The following is a 23,500-nucleotide window of genomic DNA, read 5'->3' on the forward strand; positions in this document are numbered from 1 at the left end:
CAGCCTGGTCTTGAACACTTTGAGGGACATCCACAGCTTCTCTGGGGAATGTGTTCCAGTGTCTGGGCACCATTACAGTAAATAATATCTTCCTAATATCTAATCTAACCCTGCCTCTACTTTGAAGCCACTTTCCTTATCCTATCACTACAGTTCCTGAAGAAGATTCCCTCTCCATCTTCCCTGTAGCCCCTTTCAGATATTGGAAGGCTGCTATGAGGCCTGAACACAACCTTCTCTTCTCCAGGCTGAACAACCCAAACTCTCTCAGCCTGTCTTCACACAAGAGGTGCTCCAGTTCCCTCACCAACTTCATGGCGTCTTCTGGACTTGCTCCAACAGTTCCATGTCTTTCTTTTATCAGGGGCACCAGAACTGTGTGTCGTATTCCAGATGGGGAATCCTCACTAGAGCAGAGGATCTGGATCTAGAAGAGCATTCAAGAATCATTGGAATCTTCCTCTGATACCTCATTTACTGCTCACTAAATATCAAAAATGGCTTTTGAAAAAGTATTTATTGCAAATCAATATTTCCATTGACTCCAGGACTTTCTCCTGAGTAAATAGGAGAACCTGCTTTGTTGTTGTAAGGCCAGTGGAGGAATCTTATGGAGGGTGCTGGGAAGCAGGGTGATAAAACACTGAATATGTTCTGTTCCCTCAGTCATCAAATCCTCCTTCAGTGACTCATTTCATGTGAGTTTTGGGTTAGCCCAGAACAGTATTCCTTACAACAGCCAAAAGCAAATCACTGTAGGGAAATATGACAATATTTGGCTGTTGAGTATTCTCCTTGTTTCCAGTAATTGTAGCTGAAGGACTTTCCAAGCTCTGAGTGGCATAATCATCAACTGATTTCTCTTCCATGAATCTAACCGCTGTCTCCTTGACCCCATGTAAGTTTTAAGCATCCAGAACATCTTGGTAAGAATAAAACTTAGTCCCTAAATATCTAGAACTAATCAATCCTTTAAGCAGCTTTATTGACTTCTGAACTCTTACAGCAGCACTTAATTTGACAATTAATTTAATTTACCACCTTCCAGTGCTAGTATCTTTACTCAAAGCAGTGCACAAGATTTTCCCATCACCTGAATTCTTCATTAGGTTCAATGCATGACATGAAATAACAATATGCAGGAGGCTTTAAAGGAAGATCAGTGATATGGTGAGAGTTGAAAGAAATTGGATCATGAGGGTTTAAAGAAAAATTAAGGAAGAAATGGGCACAATACAGAAAGTGAGTGACCTAATTTACTCTAGTTGTTGATGTTGAGATGAAAAGTAAGAATACAGATATAAGAAAATAGATAAAACTTCATAGTAAAAGCCTTCTATCTTCTTGACCCACAGACATTTAAACTGTCATAAATATGTGATCACTTCAGTTGAAAGGAAATGTGGTTGATGCATACACACAATAGATTCAAGAATTCCTGGTGAATTAGTGGCAGTCACATCTTTAAGTGAAACATCACTGCTTTCTGGTACCCAGTATTAAATCTAATAACCTCAGGGATTGCTCATTTAGGTAATGCCCATGAGCATGCTGGATTTTCATGACCTTAAATCAGAGGCTGACTTGTGTATTCTGCTGTAGCCAGCTCAGCTTCTTTGCAGAGGCTAACATCTGGGCAAAAATTAGCAGAAATATCAGTTTCAATGTTATATTGTTTTACAACTCAACCCAAATTGTCACTGACAGAAGTAGGCCTTAAGTGCTACATGGGAATTAGCTTTCCTAAAAATTCAGCAACTGAACAGACCTGAGCAGATGACCCACAACTCATCTGTGAAATACTCAGCTTGGGGAAATAATTTAACTGTGACCCAAATAATGGAGTATACAGTGTTAGTTGTCAATTAGTGCTGTACCACAGAGCAAGCAGAATGTTACACAAAACAAGAAGCTGCTTATAAGGCAATAGAGGTATCTGAGTTCTAACTAACCTCCCCATCTTTTTTAAGGATTTAAATATAACTCTTTCTTGTCAAATCTTTTGATGAACTCTATTACTGATGTTGGAAGGTGATGACTATCAGCCAAGAACTACATTAGAGTCCATAATTGAATTTCAAGAGTTGTCAAGAGCAGGCTAATCAAATAGCTGCTACTAGAAGTGAAATATTAAAGAAAGAAAAAAATTAAAGTTCTCTTCTGGCAGGATGCAAAGTATGTTGTATAGTTTCCCTATGTCATTTCTAATAGTATGTTCAATTTTTCTGGGCTACCTTTGTCTGACATTCTTCTCTTGTATAATAATGATTCATTATATATAATGTATTCAAGGACTGTAACTTACTTCTTAGTGCCCAAAAATATGGCTGCAGCTATAGACATTTGCATTGTAAAACAAAAGCATAACACCAGGGTTTATGAAGGATCCTTTTATATTAGTTTCTTGACAGGAATGCTAGCCTTTTTTTTTTCTGAAGTAAAATACTGCCCTCAAAATTACCTTAAAAATCTAGCACAGGAAACAATTAACAGTTCTTCCTTCCCTGTGCTTAGGTAATTTGACAATTTTAGGGAGAGCTGGGGGGCAAAATATTCCTTGCACATTTAAGGAGGGTGAAGAACTGCTCTCACTGCACTGCATTAAATCTGTGGCCTGCAGTTTGGAAGTTTTAGCAGTGTTCAGGCTATGTGATGGGTGGGCTGTGGTCCAAAAATACAGAAATGCAAGCAGTGTTCCCAAATAGTGCTGAGTAAAATGGAGATGATGCTCCCTGAGCCCTCAGTTAAATATAGTGGTTGTTCATCACAGCAGGGAGTGCAACAGGAAGACTGCCTTGAATTAATTTTTCCTACCTGCGATTCCCTGCCTGTTCTTGGATAAAGCATTTATTTTCTCCTCACTGCTTTTATTCACCTTTTTTTATTCCTAATTGCACCAGGACACTGAGGGGACAGACAGGACCAGGTAGTACCTGTGGTTCTGCCTTTAGCTGCTCTCAAAGGAAATATGAGCACAGCTGTATTTTTGGTTTCATAGTTATTTACACTTTAATACCACATGGCACTCCTGAGCTAAATGGAATCGATTCTTTGCTGCTACTGTACAACCTAGAGAACAACAGCAACGACAGTAACACCTGCAGGTTAGCAAAATGTTTTATTATAGTAAAACATACCACACACAGAGAAAAACCAATAGTTATATTTTATCTGTCTCATCAAAGCAAAATACCTTTATAATATTTCCCACTGGCTTAAAAAGGAAATGCTAATAGAAATAATTTCATTATTAAAAATATATAATGCTTTCTATTTATTTTGTTCTGTATTAGAAAGGCAGATATTGGGATGATTATATGGCTTAAATATATTAAAATTTTCCCTCTGGGGAGCTTGTCTTCATCTCTAGCTAGACCACACAGGGAATGAGTTCAGGAAACTCTGCATGACAGCAGGTATCAACCAACATTAGGTGTAAAATTGATATCTTCAACCGGAGTGCCTGAGTTTGACAAGAAGAGGGAAAGTCTTGGATACCTATTCTACAATGTTTTTCTTCTCCTACATATTAAAATTTCTCCAGTATATTTTCTTCCTATTTTTTTTTCCTCTAGACAATGCCAAGTTTGTCTTCCCTTGTTTTAACCATCACATGGTAAAGAACAGACCACCATCTTATTACACAAACTCATTTTAGCTTAGTGAAATTAATCACCATGGCTGGTTCTTAAAAATTCTGGGAGAACTGAAGGAATAGAAGAGAAAGAGTGACTCCAGAGAGCAATTCAGATTTCCTCCATTAACACACCTGCACTGAATGAACTCCTGGAGAAGCCCCTCTCTCTCCACTAACTACAGTGGAAACCCAGGAAGACTTGGCTGGAAAAAATTAGCCCTTGTGAATCTGGAGTTCACAGGAGTCCTACAGCATCCAAACCTCCTAGGCACTGCAACCTCAATCTATGTCTGGAGAGTGTTCTTAACCACCCTCAGTCATCTGCTATTCTTCCCAGGAATCAGAGATGCATAGCGTGGTCTTTGCAGGCCTGAAGTTCTACAAGTTGGCATTTGTGCAGCAATTAAGGCAGCAGATTGTCAGGGTTAGCTGGGATTTCAGTGTTCCATGGAAAGACAGAGGAACTGTTAATTATATTTAGCAGCTCCTGTTAAAAATTACTGAAATAACAGTCAGGGAGGAAAAGGCTGCTACAAAAACACACCGGATAAAACGAAAATGGCCTATCTAAAATGGCCTTTCCATTGAGCTGAAAAACACTATCTAAAAATGGCAGGAACAGCATCATATCATGCCTCAGATCATTTGCTGGACATTATTCACAGTTGCCATGTCTACAACATCCTCACCATTTTCAATCAACTGGCCAAAACTGTATGATGTTGATACCATAATAGCAGCAGACAATCTGTAGTGCTACATCCTTGTTCACATTCCCTGTAAAACCCTGAAAATCTAAGGCAACATTAGATCACAGCTGCACTGTTTCGAAAACCTCACAGGGAGGTTCTGCTACTCAAACCTGCTGCTCTCTGCATCCTGGTACACAAATGAGCACTGTGACAGCAGAAACACCCGGTCAGTTCTTGCTGCTGTCACTGGAGCTCACTGGGAGGTGGGGCCAAGAAGCCATCATCACATTTTAAAAATACATATGTTCAAAAAAGACTGGTATCCTGGTTGTTGATAGATTCATTTTCCTGGATATATTGGAGAATGTCCACTTCAGTCATTGTCTGAATCCTGTTTTCCTTTTGCTCTGCCAGTGAAGGTGAATTAGTGCTCCTGGGGGCAACTGCTGGCTTCTGAGGCAGAGGTGGTTTTGGTGGGACCTTAGGTTTTGGTTTGGAGGTAACCTCTAAGAGTTTCTCAAAATCATCTTCAACTCTGGAATGAAAAGAAAACATCAGTAACATCCTGGGAATTTCTGAACTGCTTTTTGTTTTGTAAGAAAATGAAATCTTTCAAAACAAAACTTTCTGCAGGAAAGGATCTAGTCTGATAAATTTCTCTCTCCATAGAAGTTTCCATAAGAACCATTGTTTTTATAATGTGGTCTTTCAGTTCATACAAGTTAACTTCACAGCATGTTTTCAAATGTCTAAATTAAAGGCAATTTGCAATTACTAAAACACCAAACTTTATTTTAGTTTGGGGAAAAATGTTTTTTATTTGTGACAGGATGCTTTGCTTCTCCATAAATTTTCATGAGAAAGTAAAATTATCCACATTCAACTCTGTTTTCTCTTCATTCCCGTCACCCAAAACTGAGGTTGAGCATCCCCATGAAACTGTAAACACTAATGGATTTAAAAATTCCATGTTCATATTTGGTTCTGGGACACTGAAGAAGTTTTGCAATTTGTGACCACATACAACAACTCTTTTTGATGATAATTTGCTTCTGATTGCCACTGAAATAACCCAGAACACCTCAAACAGTTCAGAGTATTTTCTGCCTGCATTGTTTGACCTTATCAGATATGGAGCAGGCTGTGCATGCCCAACTCTGTTCCCATATGAGCTGTTAGAAGATTTTAAGAGAGCCTTTATCATAGATTATCTTGTGACTCCAAGAACTGTGTGCCTTTGGAAAGTCAAAATATGGAGTGAAGAGAAAGAAGGATTCTGCAGCAGCTCCACTCACTGCAACCTGATATGGTACTAGAGTTGAAGGAAGACACTTTTTTAGTTTCTTCTTCTTCATTACCCATAAGTAGGCAGTCCCTGGAGCATGAATAAATCATTTCAAATCATGTATTTTTTGGTTCTTCCTCTCATTTGCCTTTTGTAGTTAGACTCATGGGACCACTGAATACCCAGAGCTGCAAGGGACCCATCAGGATCATCAAGTCCAACTCCTGGACCTGCACAGGACACCCCAAGGGTCACACCATGTGACTGAGAGCCTTGTCCAAATGCTTCTTGAGCTCTGTCAGGCTGGTGCTGCAACCACTGCCCAGGGGAGCTGTTCCAGTGCCCAGCCACCCTCTGGGTAAAAAACCTTTTCCTAATATCCAGTTTATAACCTCCTCACTGCCAGGCAATGAGGCATCTTGGGGGGTTACCCAGAGGCCTGTGAAACCCCTGGGATAATTTCTATTTCTTAAATGGGACAGTGATTCCTCTATTTCTTTGTTCAGCAGTTGCCTCAGGAGAGGTACTGTAAATGCCTCTACCACACGACAGTACAACTCGTGGGGCTTTCTGCAGACTGTTCAAAGTAAAGCTCAGCTTTTCCATAATTTTGGAAGCAACTGATGAGGCAACTGTCCAGGATGACCATGAACATGATCAAAGAACCAACATCTCTGAGACACTTTATTCCTCCACCCCCAGTGAATATGGTTTGAATGTTAAAACCATAGGTATTTCAAGAGGTACAGCCCCCTCAAGCTAAGGATCCCACTATTACTAAGATAAACTGCATGATTTCAGGGTTTCTGTTTCGTGTTCACCCTCATTAAAACCTGAGAGGAACTTACAACACTACTGCCCTGGCTGAGACAAACTACACCCACCATGAACTGGCCATGAAGTCAGTAAGGATTAGCCCAAATTTTCTGGTGTAGATACAGTCAGAACTCTTCAGGGTAAAACCATTCCTGAAGTCAGACAGATCTTCTTGTGACTCCAAAGGGAAACTAAAAACAATCACTTTTAACCAAAGCTGCTCTTGTAAAATCAATAGCATGAACACTGGTATCTGAAACTAGGCAACACCTGAACAGACCAGCTGAAAGTCAGAGCCATGGACAGAGCCATTCACTGCCCCAGAGTTCTGCATCTTGAACTCTACCTGTGGTATTCCGGCAGGCAGCAGCTCAAATTTCATCCTCTAAGTAACTCTGAAGATTATATTCTCTTTTATTTAGATAAGATTTCTGATGTCTTTTATTTTCCATGATTCTTTGTGGGTGACATATCCTACTTAACTTACAAAACACACTCAATGTATTTCTGAATTCCTCATCTACAAAGAAATTATTTTCATTTAAGCCCAGGCCTTTCTGTTTGTTGCAAACTCTGATATCCAAGAGGTATCATACCTGTGATCACATTGCCAAGACAAGTTCTTGTTCTCTTTGCTGTGTAATAAACAAAACTTGTTAAGGCTGGTATTTCTGAAGCCTCCCTTCTTGGCATAAACAAATAGTGAATGAATCAGTGTCCATGTCATAAAGTTTTGGTCTTAAATAACAGAAAACATAATAAGCAGAGGAACAATGCACAGTACATAGAGACCATATGGAGGAAGCAGAATTTTGAACCAGTTGCACTCCCCAGAAAGAGCAGCAGTAAATCCAACTCACTAATCTGGTATGATGATACAAGTTTCTGAATTCTCTCTCCAGTTTCTGTGCTAATCACAGCAGCAAAACCACTCAGCACACCAAAAAAATACCCTCAAAAGATCCAGTCCAGTAGGTTGTGGGGGTCTTTAGGGGGTGGGGGTTCTGTGTTTTTTTTTTAAACCAAAGATTCTGCAGAAGAAAGTCTGGAAGCTGATGATGTAATTTCCTTTTTCTGTCCTGGATTTTTTCAAGACCTTGGTTAGACAGAAGTCTCTTAGAGAGAACACAACAGATAATATGTGGTCTTTGTCTCAAAACCTGCTTTTCAGCGCTGCAGTGCTAGGCAAGCTGTTTGATCCACTGCTGTTTGATCATGGGAGACACAACTGTCTTTGCAAAACTAAAGAGGTAAAATGCAAAATGCCTCAGGCAGAGATAGGAACAAGGACTTCTATTTCTTGAAAGCAAATGAATTGTTACAGTGCATAACTATCACCATATTTAACTCCAGGCCAGGAGGAGGAAGAAAAAAATCAAGCAATTATTCTGAAACAAGATTAAAGGAAGAACCTTCCCACCCCATCTTTTTTATAGACAATCAGGCACAGAATCCATGTAATTAATCATTCTTTAATTAGTCTCCTTCTATTTCTGTTAAAGAAAAGCAGTGCTACATTGTTTAAAATTCTTGCCATATTGTTGTGCTGATTCACAGACTCTATTGGTGGAAATTCTCTCAGAATTCCAAAAGAAAGCAATCAAAGCCCTTACTGAAGAAAGGCTGTCACAAAGCCCTTCATGACTGCTGGCATGTGGACTTCCAGACAGTAAATGAGTTCTGACTTGGAGACAGATGCAGCTGCCACAGGAACATCAACATTTTAGATGCCATTTCTCTGAACTTTGTCCATTCTCTCTGGACAGATCTTTGGGACAGGAATGACTGTCTGCATGTACAACATGATGGAGACAGTGACCTCTGCTTGCTGGGAATGCTTTAATGAGGAGAATCTGTAATGAAAGCAAGAGCCAAAGACCTCCATAATTTGCTAAGAATCCAAAGGCTCATGCTTGAAGCTCAGTTGTGTAACTAACTGCAGTTCTTGCAGAACAGACTTTCATCTTTTGCTATCTTATGTTCTTTATTTTGTCTGTTAATTCCAAGTATGAGTGATACCTTGGTGAAGCCAAGGGGAGTGCTGTAACATCACATCTAAAACTTGGGAAAAGACTTGTGCCCAAAAATAGGCAGGAGACTTCAAAGTACCTGTTGCCCATCACATCTGCTATGGTCAGGAGAGACAGTGTGATGTTCAGCAAGGCCCAGGGAAAGATACAGGCTGGAGTTAATCCCAGGAATGCCAAGCACTGGGGGCTGTGAAGGAGATCTCTCCTCCTGCTTCAGCTTTCCCCTGCAATCCATTACAGGTAAATTCACAATGGTATTTTAACCAGGGCCAGGAAATATGTCTGGACACTGGAATGTGACAGTCTGTATTGTTTAAATGCTTCAAGAACCACTGGTATGGCTTTGGTCTGGGAGAGATTAGTCCTCTTCCAAAAAACTCTCTGGCACAACTTGAAGCTGGAGTGGGACAGCAACCATTCCCTGGAGGCAGCTGCACACAGTCCCCTTGTCCTGCAGCTGCAGAGTCCAACAGCATGGATGCAGGCAGCCTGGTGGTGCTGCCTGGCCAAATACCAAAGAACAGGCTCATTAGTGCAGGTAAGTCCCACAAGAAGCCCTCTGAGGAAATCAGCCTGCTGGTTACATCACTCACCTTGGAAATGAGAAAAGTCAATTTTTCCAGTCTGAAAATGTCTCCTGCCTCTCTAAAAGTTCCCCAATCACCAGCCAAAGGCACACCTGGGGCAGGGGAGAGCAGGTGGCTTTTGCCCCTTGAGCTGACAATGTCTGTCAAAAACGCAAACAACCTGCGTTGAATTCTGGTGGGTGTCAACCCATACACGTTCCTAGATCTAGCAAAATACTATTTGCTCTGTTGGCAAGTTTTCTTTATAGCTTTTGTAATGCTTGTAAGTAGCATCCTGATACATCACAGGAATGAAATAAATACATTCTTGATAACCATCATAGAAAAATGTGTTTTTCTGTAACCTACTGCAGCCAAACCAAGAACCTTTCCCCACAGTTCCATCATAGCAAGCAAGAGAAACTGCCCAGGAGTGGTCAAGAGAAACTGCCCTGGAGTGGTCAGGAAAATTCTGACTCAGTTATTGTGAAGGTCTGTTACTCTCTGAATTCAGCATCTTCTAATGCCTGCTGAAAGAAGAACACGCAAATGTTTTCTGCTTCAAGGGTGGCAACAGTTCCTTGGCAAACCTGAAACTGACGAACCTGCTCAAGAAGCTCAATGGACTGAACGGTCTGGGGTGCAGTTTCACAAACAGCCTCAGCCTTAAAAAGTATAATGCTCCTGAAAGGGTTATCAGTGCAATCCTAAGAAGAAACAAATCAGATCTGCCATCACAGGGCAGTAGAACTGGGATCCTGCTGCTGACACTTTTTTTCAGCATTAGAAAAAGACAAATGTGCTCACAGCTGCTTCCTTCCATCTCAGCTACCTATTCATTATCAAAGGTGAAGCTAATTAAATCTCTCCTAAAAGGCTGCTCAGACAGCTGTGATAATTATTTCAGGCTAGGATGTGTGATAATTTATATAATTCTGTGGGCACACAGAGCTGCTGCAACATTCACAGAATCAATTCCAGCACTGGTTTTCCACAAAAACCTGATCCATCACACCAGGCAGGCATGATTGTGATTAATGAGGCAGAAGAGTGCATGCCTGCAGAGCAATGATCTCATTGGCATCATGGAGACTTGGTGGGATGGGTCCTGGGACTGGAGTGGTGGAATGGAAGGATACAGGCTCTTCAGGAAGGCCAGGCAGGGGACATGAGGAGGGACTGTCACCCTCTACGCCAATGACCAGCTGGAGAGCACAGAGCTCAGCCATGAGCCTCAGATGAGGAGCCACCCAATACTTCAGGGGTCAGGATCAAAGGGAAGGAAGGGACAGGTAACATTATAGTGGGGTTTTGCTACAGGCCACCTGGCCAGGAAGAGTGAGTGGATAAGGTACTCTACAGACAGGAGCAGCTTCACATTCACAAACCTTGGTCCTCGTGGAGGACTTCAACCACCCCATTATCTGTTGGAAGGACAGCCAGCGGGGCTTAAGCAATGGAGGAGGTCCCTTGAATGCATTGGGGCCAATTTACTTCTCCAAGTAGCAAAGGAGCCAACAAAGAGAGGTGCTAGGCTGGATCTCATTCTCACCAACGAGGTGGGGCTGGTGGGGAATGTAAAGCTGAAGGGCAGCTGGGCTGCAGCGACCATGAAATGGTGGCGTTTCAATCTCTCATGGCAGTGAAGTGGGTGCTCAGCAAACTCTGGATTTCAGGAGAGCAAACTTTGGCCTCTTCAAGGATCTGCTTTGTAGAGTCCCATGGGATAAAGCCCATGAAATCTCCTATTGCACTTAGAATGCAAATGGTTCTTCTCAAAGCACAGCACTTGTTATAGTCAAGTTGGTGATTCTATTTAAAACAGTAATTCTCATTTCATATGAGCAAGTATCCACAGAGAGCACAGTCTTCAGTTTGCAGTGAGAGCATTTATCAGATTCTCTTCTCCCTCAAGTTGTGACAAGCCTAGCCCACGCACATTTTGCAAACTCATTTGTCTCCTTAACAGCCTCTGCCTCATGACTTAAAGCCACTGCTGAGGATTCACTGCTGTGCTGGCATTGCTGTGGTGCTACTGCTGCTACAACCACTCAGGTATCATAAAGATCACAAATTATTTGGTTTCTCCTGTGTTCTGCTCTGGGCATTATCTTCTTCCCATCTCCCTCTGGAGAAAGGTTCTGCCCTCCTCTGCCTTAGGCAGCTCTGCAGCTCTTTTCTAACTCTGCCCATGATTCAGAGTGAGTCAGACACTTTTCAGATCTACCACACACATGTGAGCAGACCCTGAGGTACATGTGAATGTTCACTGCACCAGTGAAGAGCTCCCACATCTGCATTATTCAGCTACTCCACTGGAGCGCAGTGAACATGTCCAGGTTTCTGGACCTACCACAGACCTGCTGGTGCATCATAGCTCAGGACAGTCCTAGATCTTAACAAAATGTGTCCAGATAAACTTTCGGTATGATAGAACCAACTATGTCCAAGAGACCAAGATGTTTCCATTTCTAGTAGCATATCCAGAGCTAGCCTGCTAAAATAATGGGTTATCACAGCTCCTACTCTGATCTGAGAGCCGTGGAGAGATTTCTTCAGTCCCTTTTGGGAGAGTGTCAACACATACAGGGCAAAGACAAGACTTATTCTTAGGCCTCAAAATAAGCTTTAGCTCCCATGCAGGGAGACTGCAGACTGCAGCTTATGTTGAACATCTCACCACAAAGGGTCACTGCCTGGAAAAGAGACTGTGGTACTGCCCTGCAAGAACGTTCAACACCAGTTTGGTGGGAAGGGAAGGAGGGAGAGGATTCAAATGCTGCCTCTACATTTATGAGACCTGACTGTTCTGCTGAGTCTTTCAGCTGAACAGAAAACAAAGTGCATTTTGCCACTGGAGAAAGTTCCACTATGGGATTTCAGGCAACTGAAGTGAATTTGCAGAGAGGGGAGGTGAACTGTTGCACTAGGTTAAAACAGTACTGCCATTCCTCCTCCCCTCTTGGACACCAGCTTCTCCTTTAACCTCAACTGCCTTGCACTGAGTTCACCAGCCCTCTAGGATGTGCAGATGACACCATGAACTGGGTTTACCAGGGGAATTTCAGAGGGTTGTTAGGCACCTGAACAGGTCAACAGATCCTGACCTATCTGCCTATACCACTTGCACAGCCACGACCTGCCTCTGGATTCCCATAGCAACTTTCCCATTGGACCACTTGCATGGTTTTCTGCTTCATTACATGTATTCATTTCCAATTAGATCTTGATGACTTATCAACTACTGGAAGCACTGAGACAAATCAGGAATAAACAAAAACTACTGGAATTTAAAAGAAATTACATCTTTTTCCCATGGGTTCCCATAACCATCTGGGTGTGCTGCTGTTGTTGATGATCCCAAACTGATCTGAAAGCACGGTCTATTGGTCTCACAGCACACTTCAGAGACCCTTCTCTGAACATACATAATCCAAGGGACATTAACACAACAGATGGAGAAGTTCTCTCTAGTGGATAAAAATGCAAGAATTGCACAGGAACAAGCCCTTCTCCTGTAGTCATATGAACACTCTGGATGAAGTGCTGTATGCTGAGATCACTAGCAGACAAGAAAATATTGCAAGCACACGTGTGTTTGCTCTCAGTATACCACAGCATGAAATCAGGTCATGTCCTGCCCCATCAGCTTCTATAAACATCAGGTGGGCTGTCACGGTCTAATGCAAGATGGCACCCAGCCTAAATTTAACCTTTGTTTAAAATAAGTCAGATATTACTACTGAGATAACCAGCACTTTTCCATGCATAGAAAGCAACAGCTGCAGAATTACCTGCTTCAGGAGAGGTTTGAAACCACACACAGAGTCTCTCTCCTGGGTTTAGTACCTGCTGTGGAAATCATACATGCTAACAGGAGCTGGTTGACACAAATTAGCACTGGAAGCAGGCTGGCCTCATCATTCAGATGCCAGCTTGAGACCCAGAAGGAATGAATTTGACTCATTACTGCAGCACAGATTCCCTGTGTCTCTCCATGCACTGGCTCCCTGCTTGATCTCTGGAGGATTATCAGTGCAGGTGAACCAGCCCTGTGAGAGAGATGTCAGGGATAAATGCATTATGCGCTGATGTGTTCCAGTGCTACACTCCCAAGGGAGAAACAATATATTATACCCTCCTGCAACTCTGAGCTTCAGCCCTCCTTCCCACCAGATTAAAAATTAAACACAGGGTGATAGAGAGTCCTTTATGGCTGTGGAGGTATGCACAGGATCCCTCCTGGAAGCATGCACGGAAGTCTGTGAGCCATCAGTATGCAAATCATTCCTCCTGTGGCAAGAGCCCCTGATTTCAGGGCCCTGAAGCTGAACTGCTCTTCATCTCTGGGCTTTTTTTCCCCACTTTTCACAGTGGAGGTCATGTTCCCTGTGCATTGTTTGCAGAAAGCAGAAGTGTTATGTTAGAAAACAAGAACAAGATAGCACACCTGGGGCATTCAAGGCTCTTCCTTTGGAGTCACAGAATAATTCCTTGCACCCCACCTTTCTCAAAGGGTCTTCCTAATTTCCTTTTTAATGTGTTTGATGTCCAAGCTCCATGACACATGTTACATTTTACTTGTCAATACAAGTATTGATTCACAGTTTGCATCTGAGTATTTAAGCTTTGTCCCCAGATTCATCTTTCAAGATCTAAATAACATCTCAGATCACCTTCATCCCACATGACAGATTTGAGATGAGTACCTCAGCAGTTCCTCAGTGTCCTCCTCAGGATCCCTGCTCAGCACATACTTGCTGTGCTCACAGGCAGCTGGCAGCAGGAGTGAGTCACCCAGTCTCACCACCCCACCAAGGTCTGGGTCTTCAAATAACTTCAGATCTAGAAAAGGGAATCAGAAACTGCTGTGTTTAAATCATGCTAAGTAACACAAGGCCTGCACTAACAGTAACTGGTAAATCTGGCTAGGTGGGTTGAAAAAACAGGTCATGCAGACAATTGTTTTTTTCCAAAGACTTCCAGTCCACAAAGTGCAGTGATACTCTGCACTCTAAGGACTTGGTAAATCTGCTTTTTCCTTGCACTCAAAAGTAGGTCACATCACTACTGTTAGTGTGGCATGAATGACTGTGGGACAGCCAGCTCCCACAGACCTTAATATCCCAGCTCAAAATGTTTACAGAGAACAGCTATGAGAGCTACAGGTTTCATTTGTTCTTTCTGAGTGATTCTAGATGATTCTGCTCAGCTTTTTTTTTAAGATTTGCCTTAACATTTCCAAGTCATTATTTAGCCTGTATACTATGCATGAGTGTAATTTAAAGGCTCAGTTATACACATGCTTTAGATAAAACAATCTGTGTATATACAAATATAGAACAGATTTACTCTCTTTTATCTTTCTTCTGGGACCGACTGATGAGAAATCTTTTTCTGGGCCAAAGAGTTCTTCATTTGGATCCACCTCCTCTTCAAAAATGGTTAATTTGGGCCTCTCTTCCTTGGCTGGAGGAGCAGGTGTCTTCTTTGCTTTTTTAGTTCTAAAACGTAAGAGAAAAGAAAGTTAGCTGCAACTCTTCCTTTAACAAGCAAGATTTATGGCTAGAAAGTCTCATAAGTTGAAAATAGATGGTGGGAGGCTAGGAAAGGTTTAGACAAAGGTACACAGGCATCTGTTAATTGCTGGCAGGAATGGGATACTGACCTGGAGGGACAGGCATTCTCTAGCTGGACCCATGTTGTGTATTCTTAATATATGTCAAGGAGTCCAAGGGGAATGGGAAAAGCAGAGCTAACAATGCTGTACTGTGCAAACTACTACTCAGAAACATTTAAGCAGTTTTACTGCTCCCACACAGAAAGCTGAAAATAAGAAAGATCAGTTCCATCAACACTATTTGAGACAGACAGAAAAGGATGGCTTGAAATACAAAGTGCAAGTTGGTCCATTGCACTGATCCCTGTGGACAGGTTTTAAAAAATCCCTCTGGCTCCATTTCCTTACCAGCTCCTGCTGCAGTTTATGATTGCTGCATACTCCTTTCATAAAGGTATTAGACACTCCCCTCATTTGCACATGGCTTAAACAAAGAGAGTTGAGTCCCCTTCCAAGAGCAGAGTGAAAAGCAGCTGTGTCTTGCTCTCATACCCAGGACTCACATTCCACCAGCTGAAGCTACAAGGCAGCTCTCACAATAAGTCAGCTTGAGTTATGAGGCAAACCAGATGGCACAGAAAAGAAAATTTAGAGAACAATAACCTTTGGATGAAAAGTCCAATTCAAACTAGGCTGAAATAGAAGCAGTCCCTAGGACAATGTGCCCTTCCAAAGTAATTGGCATATGTCAGATATCTTCACTCTCAGAAGCCCTGGCCCTGCAATTTCTAAGGTAGCCCCTTTGAGTGCCTCTTCCAATAGAAGATCTGATCTTCTCTGCAGAGAGCAGGTCAGGTTTCAGCCTAGAGCAAACCCAATTATCAGCACTTAACATGCCAGAGTCATCAAAAACTAAGAACAAGGTCAAAAGATTACCCACACATTCCAACTACATTAAAGAGTCTTGTAAAATCCTCTTCCAATTACAGCTACACACAAAAGCAGAGTCCAGTTACTTCCAGTTATTTTCACAAGTTTATTATCAACAAACTGGAACTCATGGATGGTATTACCTTGCTACCACCACTTTGTGGCAAATGCAGCCTAAGAACAAGCCACATGCAGAACCTAAATATTGTTTTATTTGGAAATATACCCTATTTGATACTCTAAAGGTATTTGCAGGTGTCAGCAACTACTATTCATGAAAAAAACACTTAATTCTAAAGCAGAAGAACCATTAATGATTTTTTTTTGCATTTGTATTCATTAGGCATATGCCTTGAGTAACTTCTGAATTTGTGCTACTTTTGAAAGTGCATCTCTCCAAGGAACTGCTTCAAACAGAAGCATTTGTAGAAGACCCTTCTTCCAAAACCTGTCAAAATCTAAAGTTATAATATGTACAGGCAGCTTTCACCCAGGATACCTACACAAACTCAAATTCATTGCTTTATTAACTGTAGTAAGGGATCTATCACTCAAATGACCCTAAGTATTAAAGGTAAAGGTAAACCAAACAACAACAAAACTGGAAGAACAGTAGGGCTGAGTCATTCAGAGCTGAAAAAACTACTAAAAAAAGATTTAGCAAACACAAATAAATCTGATCTACTATGGAAGAAGCAACCTTTATTTGCATAATTCATGCCTCACAAAGTATTTTTTAAGAGGTGAATGACAATATAGGTGAGGATTTGCCAACCTACAGAATGCCAAAAGTCTTTGACCAGACCTCTTGTCCATTTAGAGTTACAACAGCTCTCCTGATGCATAAGAGCCCATCATGGCACAGGTAATTATATATACACGAGCCAGTACACTGCCAAGCAACACGTCTCCAGCCCAGTGAAGCTAGCAAGGAATTTAGTATTAGTTAGCTCAAGTATTTGCAGTAAACAATACCAGAATAGTGGGAAACACCAAAGAAAGGGAAGAGAATCATAAAGAGCATCATACAGAACAGCATGTAAAACAGAAAGAATGTAACTGAAAGGTCCTGGTAAGGACCTTTTGTGTATTCTGGCCACCAGACCAGTCCACTGACATGGGTTCACTTTCTGTTTGGCCAGGGGACTCCACTGGCAGCTACAGGGCACAGAGCCAGACCCGCTGGGTTTGACTGGTACCAGTAGGAACAGCAGGAAATTGTTTTTCTGCCTTCAAGTTGTTTCCCCTCACTGCCCTTCTAAGGAAGCCACTGTTGGACTGCAAGTAATTCCAGCATATCCATACAGGGACAGTGTTGAGGTCAGTCCCTAAGTGGGAAACAGGATTCCCACGGTTCTGTATTTAGTTATGCCAGTCCAGACTGCACTGCTGAGCAGAGGTTAAAAGATGAGAAGGGGGGGGTGTGGGAAGTTTCAGAGACTGTCTGAGGTTCTGCAGCTGGCCTGAGTGTGCATCTGCCTGCCCACCCATCCCCTCTATGTATATTGGTGCTACCTCCCCATAAGCAGAGCCCAGGGACTCTGCTGGAGCCAAGCTGATTGTGAAGCCCCAAGCTGGCAGGCGTGCAGAGGAGAAGCTGCAAGGACAGCTAATTCGATGATCATGATGTACCAGGGTGCAGTAAACTTGTGTAGGAACGTAGAGCCTTTGGAGAAGACAGAAATGAAGGAACATTAAGTCTTCCAAAGTATTACTGTACTCAAACCTTGCACTTCATTAGCACCTTCTTCATACATCATGCTCACAACCTTGGCATCTGACATTTTGAAGCTACCAGCATCCAGCTGGCAGAAGATGACCCGTGTTACTGCTATTTCTTCATTTATGAAACAAGTGAACTTTTGGAACATCACTCTAGTGACTTTTAAAACCTCAACAAAAATGAAACCAGCCCTAAAGATGACGTATCCTTTGTTCAGCAGAAACTACTTACCCAACTGAGCCTACTGATGTCTACACAGGAAGCACTGTAAGAATAACTCAAATAACACTCCTGTCTCCTGCTCTGACTAAAAAGGAGCCTCCTAAGTGACTGTACATCAAGACTGGCCTTCTAACAGACATGGACCAAAACTGGATGATCAAAAATTAGAGAATATGAACCCACCTAGTTAGGCTGCTGGAACACTTGAAAGTTCAGTTGAGACTCCTGGCTCCCACATGATCCTCAAATCACCCATGAAAATGTCAATAAAACCCTGTATGCAGACACTTTCACACCTCTCTCACTTTGTGAGCACAGTTCTCCTGTTACTGTTGCTGACACAATGTAGGTCACTCATCTGGCACTGGCACAGCAGCAATGCACAAGAACTTTCTGGTCAGCTGTGGAAAACAGCAACGAGAATGACCAAGACACTCCAAAGTCAAAAGGTTTCCAGACCTGTGTGTGACAGCTGTTTGTGAAACACTGGAACTGCAGATCCAATGCTGGGTGACACTGGTTTAAATCACAGTGTGTCTACTGTGCTCTATACAGAGAGGAATCCCTGCCCCATGCTCACTGCTGGGTTTAAACAGTGAGTGTTGTTACCAAGAGCATGTGTAATCTCAGCACACAGGCAAAAGTTTTCAGGTGTTATTATTCTGAAAATATGACCACCTATTTTTTACAGAAGTAAAATTATGCTTCAGAAAAGGAGTGCTACAGTAATATTAAAAAAAAGACTTATGCAGAATATACATACTTATATATTAGGTATCCATGGAATTTTACAAGGCAAGAGCTCACCAATATAAATGGATATTTATATATCCCATGGATATATATCCCATGGATATTTATATGTCCATTTATATAAGAGTCCCTAATATAAATGGACATCCCAGCTCCCACAGATATATGTTCAGGCTCAAACAAAAGAGCTACAGCTAGAATAGCAGCAGTATTTGCACATCTTCTTGAAAACCATGTCTGAGAAACAAAGATCCTATACACTAGTTTGTGCAGAAAACAAAATGTCATCTGCTGCTTTCTTTTCACTCAACAGTGCTCATTTTCCAGAGCTGCCTGATAATAACAGACAAGACAAAAGGGGTCATTCTCAATTGCCCTGGCCAAGAGATGCCCAATAGAAACTCGAAGCCCATCAGCTCACACAGCCTCACTCCTAAGCATTAAGCTGACATGACAAGTGCTGGCTGCAGGGATACTGTCCCTTCTCAGCAGTTTTTTTCCTGTGGACATCATACTTATTTACAGTATTTTAAATGGCTTTGGCATGCCCCAAAGTAAGATAATGTGTAATTGATGGAATAAATCTGCATTTAGAAATCATTTGGAACAAGAGTATTCAGTTGCAAAGTTTGTCTTCTGCTGCTCTGATACTAGGTCAGCCTTGGATTACTGTTCCAGCACAGCAACAGATGGAAAGAAAGCCTGAAGGAACAGATTTTCAAGAGTTCAGCTCCTATCCAGGGACCTGCTTTGGTAGAGAGATTTTTCTGAAGGCCTCAGAACTCAAGAGTACCTGTTCTTCCTAAATAAAGGCAAGCTGTGTTTATAATCTGTCCTCAAGTTTTCTGATTATATCCTTTTTCAATGTAATTTGAAAGCAGATGAGAAGACCACAGATGGACAACTTTTGTTTAGTACACAGCTCATTAGCAATAATCATAATACAGAAAAATTTTCTAAAATGTTTTCAACTAAATAACTAATAAAACACTCTAGCACTTAAAAGCCTGACAAGGGAACTAGGGTTACAGAATAGATTGCAAAGAAGGAAAATTAACATGAAGGAAATTGTTTTATAATTTTCTAGACTAAACCAGAGTGTAAGACTTGCTGAAACAAGTTAAGGACAACAAAAGACAAGTTTCAGAATGCATTCATGACTAAATTAAACCACAGTGGTCCAGAACAAGAGAAACATAATACAGTTGTCAGTAATGATGTGAAAAAGCCAAAAATGCTCACTAGTATTTTGGGTTTTGTCTGCAAAGCAGCAAAATGGTACTTTCAGGGTTTCTGAAAACAGTGAATTTTTTCTTATCCTAGTACTCATGTTAATGATGAACATTTTCAGATATGCAATACCAGATAACACGCACTAAGGCATTACAAAACAAATGGCATTTTCTGCACCCTGGATGTAACTACTCAACACATTTTAGAATTCCAGAGAGGTTACAGAGGGCTAAAAATAAATCTGTTTTAGAAATCAGAAAAGTTAAAAAAGTAGAACACAAGCATGGGCCAGTGAGTATTGCCTTGATGCTCAATAAAATTATAGAAAGGCAGATTATCAGATATAATCAGTCATTAATTAAAACAGCATTCATTACTAAAGTCTGGCCAGAACCATGCTATTTTCTTTTCATGAACCTGCAGCCTTGATTAATAATGGTATCTCACCCAAGGTGTGACACAGCAATCCTGAAAGTTCCCACCATTTTCTTCTAAAGCAGGAGCAGGACAATGGAAGTTTCTCTCCTCCAGGTACTGCAAACTGTGATCTTAGTGCACCATTGCAGGAACCTGCTTCTCTGTGGAGATCCTGAGCCATCTCTGCATTAACTTGGACACTCAGATGCCACAAGCAACGGGGGATAAAACCACAACATTCTTTTGACAGGACAAGGACATGAAAATATTATGTCTGTCTATGAATTAGTAAAAGAGCTACAAGGCAAACATGATGATGGCAGCATCAGGGCTTGATGCATACCAGCTTTTATCATGTCCTTAATTCTCTTTCTCTATCTGTATGTCTGGCAGGATTGATTTCAAATTGATAAAAGGAGAGAAACATTGATTTTTGCTCTGCTTCCCTCTTCTGGTGCACCTTTTATTTTCCTTATATCCAGCCTTTACAATTTATGCCCAATTCCATCCTTTTCCCCCTTTTCATCCCTCCTCCTGATTTTCCCAATGTTTCTGGCCAGTATCAGACATATTCTTGTTCCACCTCCAGAATCTGCAGTGCTGCCTTACCCTCCAGACTGACAATAAGGCTTCCTTGTCATCTTGAACTCCCTTCTTCACATCATGTACCTCTTGCTCTCCAGACTTCTGTTCTGGACTCTTCTTTTTCTGCTTTAACCCTAAAGATTATTATCATTGGTCAAATTACACTTTTGAAAAAGACCCCAGGCACTAACTGAAGGAGGAACAGGAAACTTCACTGAGAAAGTGGGAAAATGCAGATGAGAAAAGGTAAGGAGAAAAAAAGGAAAAAACTAAGCAGAGTAGGCAAAACAAGAGAAAGGGCAGAGGCTGAAGCTGATCACAAATGATAACTAGCTGTAACTGCTAGCCCCTAAAAATAAACAACATTTACTAGTCAGTTTTCAACAAAAGGCAAAATTCATGTCAAATTTTAAATAAATGCAAAATCTTTCTGAAGAAACAAAGCTTTATCAGGAAATAAAATGAAAGAGAACAGTTTGAGCTTAAAAAATTCTGCAAGACATTATCCCTTGGTTTCTTTCCTTTAAAGTAAAATTCAAGCTAAAGGAGTTACTTTCAGGAATAGTTGCATTTCAGGAATTACTTCTCAGGAAACTTTCTTTTAACTCTACAAAAATTACTTTCTAAAAAAAAAAAAATCCATTATCTTATATTAATTAATGATTGCTGCAGGTGTGTAGCTCCAAAATGAACAAATTCTTAAGTTCTCTGTTGCCTGTAAAGTAATGTCTATATGCAGTATAACTCAGCAACAAAATGTGCCACAAGAATTTAAATTTGGCCACTGTAATGAAACCAACCTCCCAACATCCTCCTTTTATGAAACGTTCTTCACAAACATCCTGAGAAACTTCACAATCCAAGTCACCCAAGGTGAAACAGCGTGTGAAAAAAACTTGCTAGTAAGCATGATTTCTGCCACACTATCAACAGATTTGGGAACAAACACTTAAAAAGAAGGCCTCACAAAAAAGGAATCAAAGGTACTAAAAGTATGCAATGTCATGCTGAGAATTCTTACAAGTAGCAGCTAAAAGTGACAAATGCAAATAGCAACCATTTTGGAGAAGTGATTAGTTTCTTCAACGCTGAAATGGTGAAACCTGCTTCCCTCCTGACACGAACATACTACTGTTGCTTCTTGTTAGATCTGTTTTCTAAAAAAGCACTGAACATGTGAATAGTTGATACCTCATTTTCAGATGTGTTGGACACTCACACCTCATGGAACAGTAGAGTCACAAAATGGTTTGGGCTGGAAGGGACATTAACATCACCTATTCCAACCCCCCTGTTGTGTACATGGACACCTGTCATTAGGCTGCTCAGAGCCCCATCCAACCTGGCCTTGCACACTTCCACATCCACAGCTTCTCTGGGCCAGTGTCTCACTACCTTTATTGTACTTATATCTCATCTAAACCTACCCTTTTTCAGCTTAACACTAAAATTTTAAAGTGTCATCTCACTACAGGCCTTGGCAAGGTCTAATCAGCAACTGTTTGGTGCCTTCTTCCAAGGACAGGCAGCCTGTTTGTAACCGCTACCTCTCCTTAATAAAGTTTTAATTTTGGGTTATTTAATCTTTACCTCCTCACCAGAGAATGCAGTCCAGCCCCCTGGACTCACACTGTGCTCCTCAGGAGGAGATAATTTCCACTTTGCTGCTGCCTCACCTGAATTCCCTCCTCACCATATCCTAAAGCAGAATGTGTACAAGAGCCTGGACTGCAGACACAACTCTAGTTTTTCTCTGTCTGTGAACAGAAAAGCTTCAAATAGGATAGAGGATGTTTTCATTAAAGGTCTGGCCTCTCTAATCCCTGATGCTCCATATAAAACTCAGTCTGAAGGGTACCTTTCCTTTTCCTTGCTTGGTACCTGCACAGACTACAGAAAATCTCTAGCACATGATGTTCCAGTCTAAAATTTTGTCTGACATACCTGCCACACCACATATAAAGAGCTTATGAGAAGCTCAAGAGGGGCCAGTTACCAAGGCAGAGGGCAGATTCCAGCAGTAGCCAAGCAGGATTTGCGTCAACTTGAGGAGGGATGATGGGGCTGAGCCTGGTTCCCCTCTGCCTTCCCTCTCCCACATCTTTCTGTTCACAGAGGTCACTTTTTCCTCTTGGCTGTGCCATGGGTAAAACAGACCTCCCACCATGCAGAGATGGCTCCACAGGAACTACAAGAGAGAAGGACACAGTGAGACATTGTCAGAGCTAAATGGCACTGCTGTTGCAGACATGGTGCCGTGCTCTGGCTGCTGCCTCTCCTGCTGATCATGACATCAAAACATCTGCCATAAAAAGAGAGCACTGCTTTCCTGCCTACAGGTTTCTTGTGATGATTTTTTTTTTTTAACAGAGATACGATAAAATTGCTCTGGGTGAAATATTCCCTAGGCCATGGATATACCTATTGCATGAAGCAATTCCACCTGTGATGTTGCAGACACTGCTGGAGGTCAGACTGTAGGAACATCCCACCAGGGAGCATCCCAGACACAATCTCTCCCTCCTACACAAGATACTGAGGTGGCTGCCCAGGGGCTGCTTTCTGCTGTAAGCAGAAAAACAGCTGACAAAATTCTGCATTTTTAAAATTGGAGTCCTATTTATGATTTTATTGCTAACTAGCTTGATTTCTCAGCAGAGAAGCTTTTGCAAGGTCAGTAATTCCAGGGGCTGGGCACCGAGCTCAGTGTGCCAGCAGCTGGTTGTCAGGCTGGAGGGGGGTCCAGTGGGGAAGCACCACAAACCCCTTGGGGAGCACAGCGGGGCCAGGCACTGAATCACTGGAACCTGCTAAGTGCCAGCAAGCCACAACACGTGACTGAAAGAAGAAGACATGAGTAGTCTTCACAAGTGCTCTGGCTCATGCATGCGATCCAACTCAGTGCTGGTGTTATTTGGCAGCTATGACAATATTCCAAAATCTTAACAAAATTCACTCCCCTCCTACTGGCAAAAAATCTCTGAGCTCAGCCCAGCCAGAGGACACTTGTTATTCCCACAGCACTCTTCAGAGCTGGCAGACAGATGATCT

General features: G+C 41.8%; 1 protein-coding gene across 2 annotated transcripts in view; it reads right to left on the reverse strand.

Annotated features, from left to right (window-relative positions):
- Nucleotides 1-3,105: 3,105 nt before the first annotated feature.
- HS1BP3 (HCLS1 binding protein 3) overlaps nucleotides 3,106-23,500 on the reverse strand; it is a 51,851-nt gene continuing 31,456 nt past the window's right edge. For both annotated transcript variants that reach the window (XM_053939591.1, XM_053939592.1), the window contains exons 5-7: nucleotides 14,379-14,530; nucleotides 13,736-13,871; nucleotides 3,106-4,864 (exon numbers count right to left, since the gene is read on the reverse strand). In XM_053939591.1, coding sequence (XP_053795566.1) covers nucleotides 4,636-4,864; nucleotides 13,736-13,871; nucleotides 14,379-14,530 — 517 coding nt within the window. In that variant the 3' untranslated portion in view covers nucleotides 3,106-4,635. The remainder of the gene's footprint in view (nucleotides 4,865-13,735; nucleotides 13,872-14,378; nucleotides 14,531-23,500) is intronic.

This window comes from Vidua chalybeata, chromosome 3, assembly GCF_026979565.1.
Source record: "Vidua chalybeata isolate OUT-0048 chromosome 3, bVidCha1 merged haplotype, whole genome shotgun sequence".
Classification (NCBI taxonomy): Eukaryota; Metazoa; Chordata; class Aves; order Passeriformes; family Viduidae; genus Vidua; species Vidua chalybeata.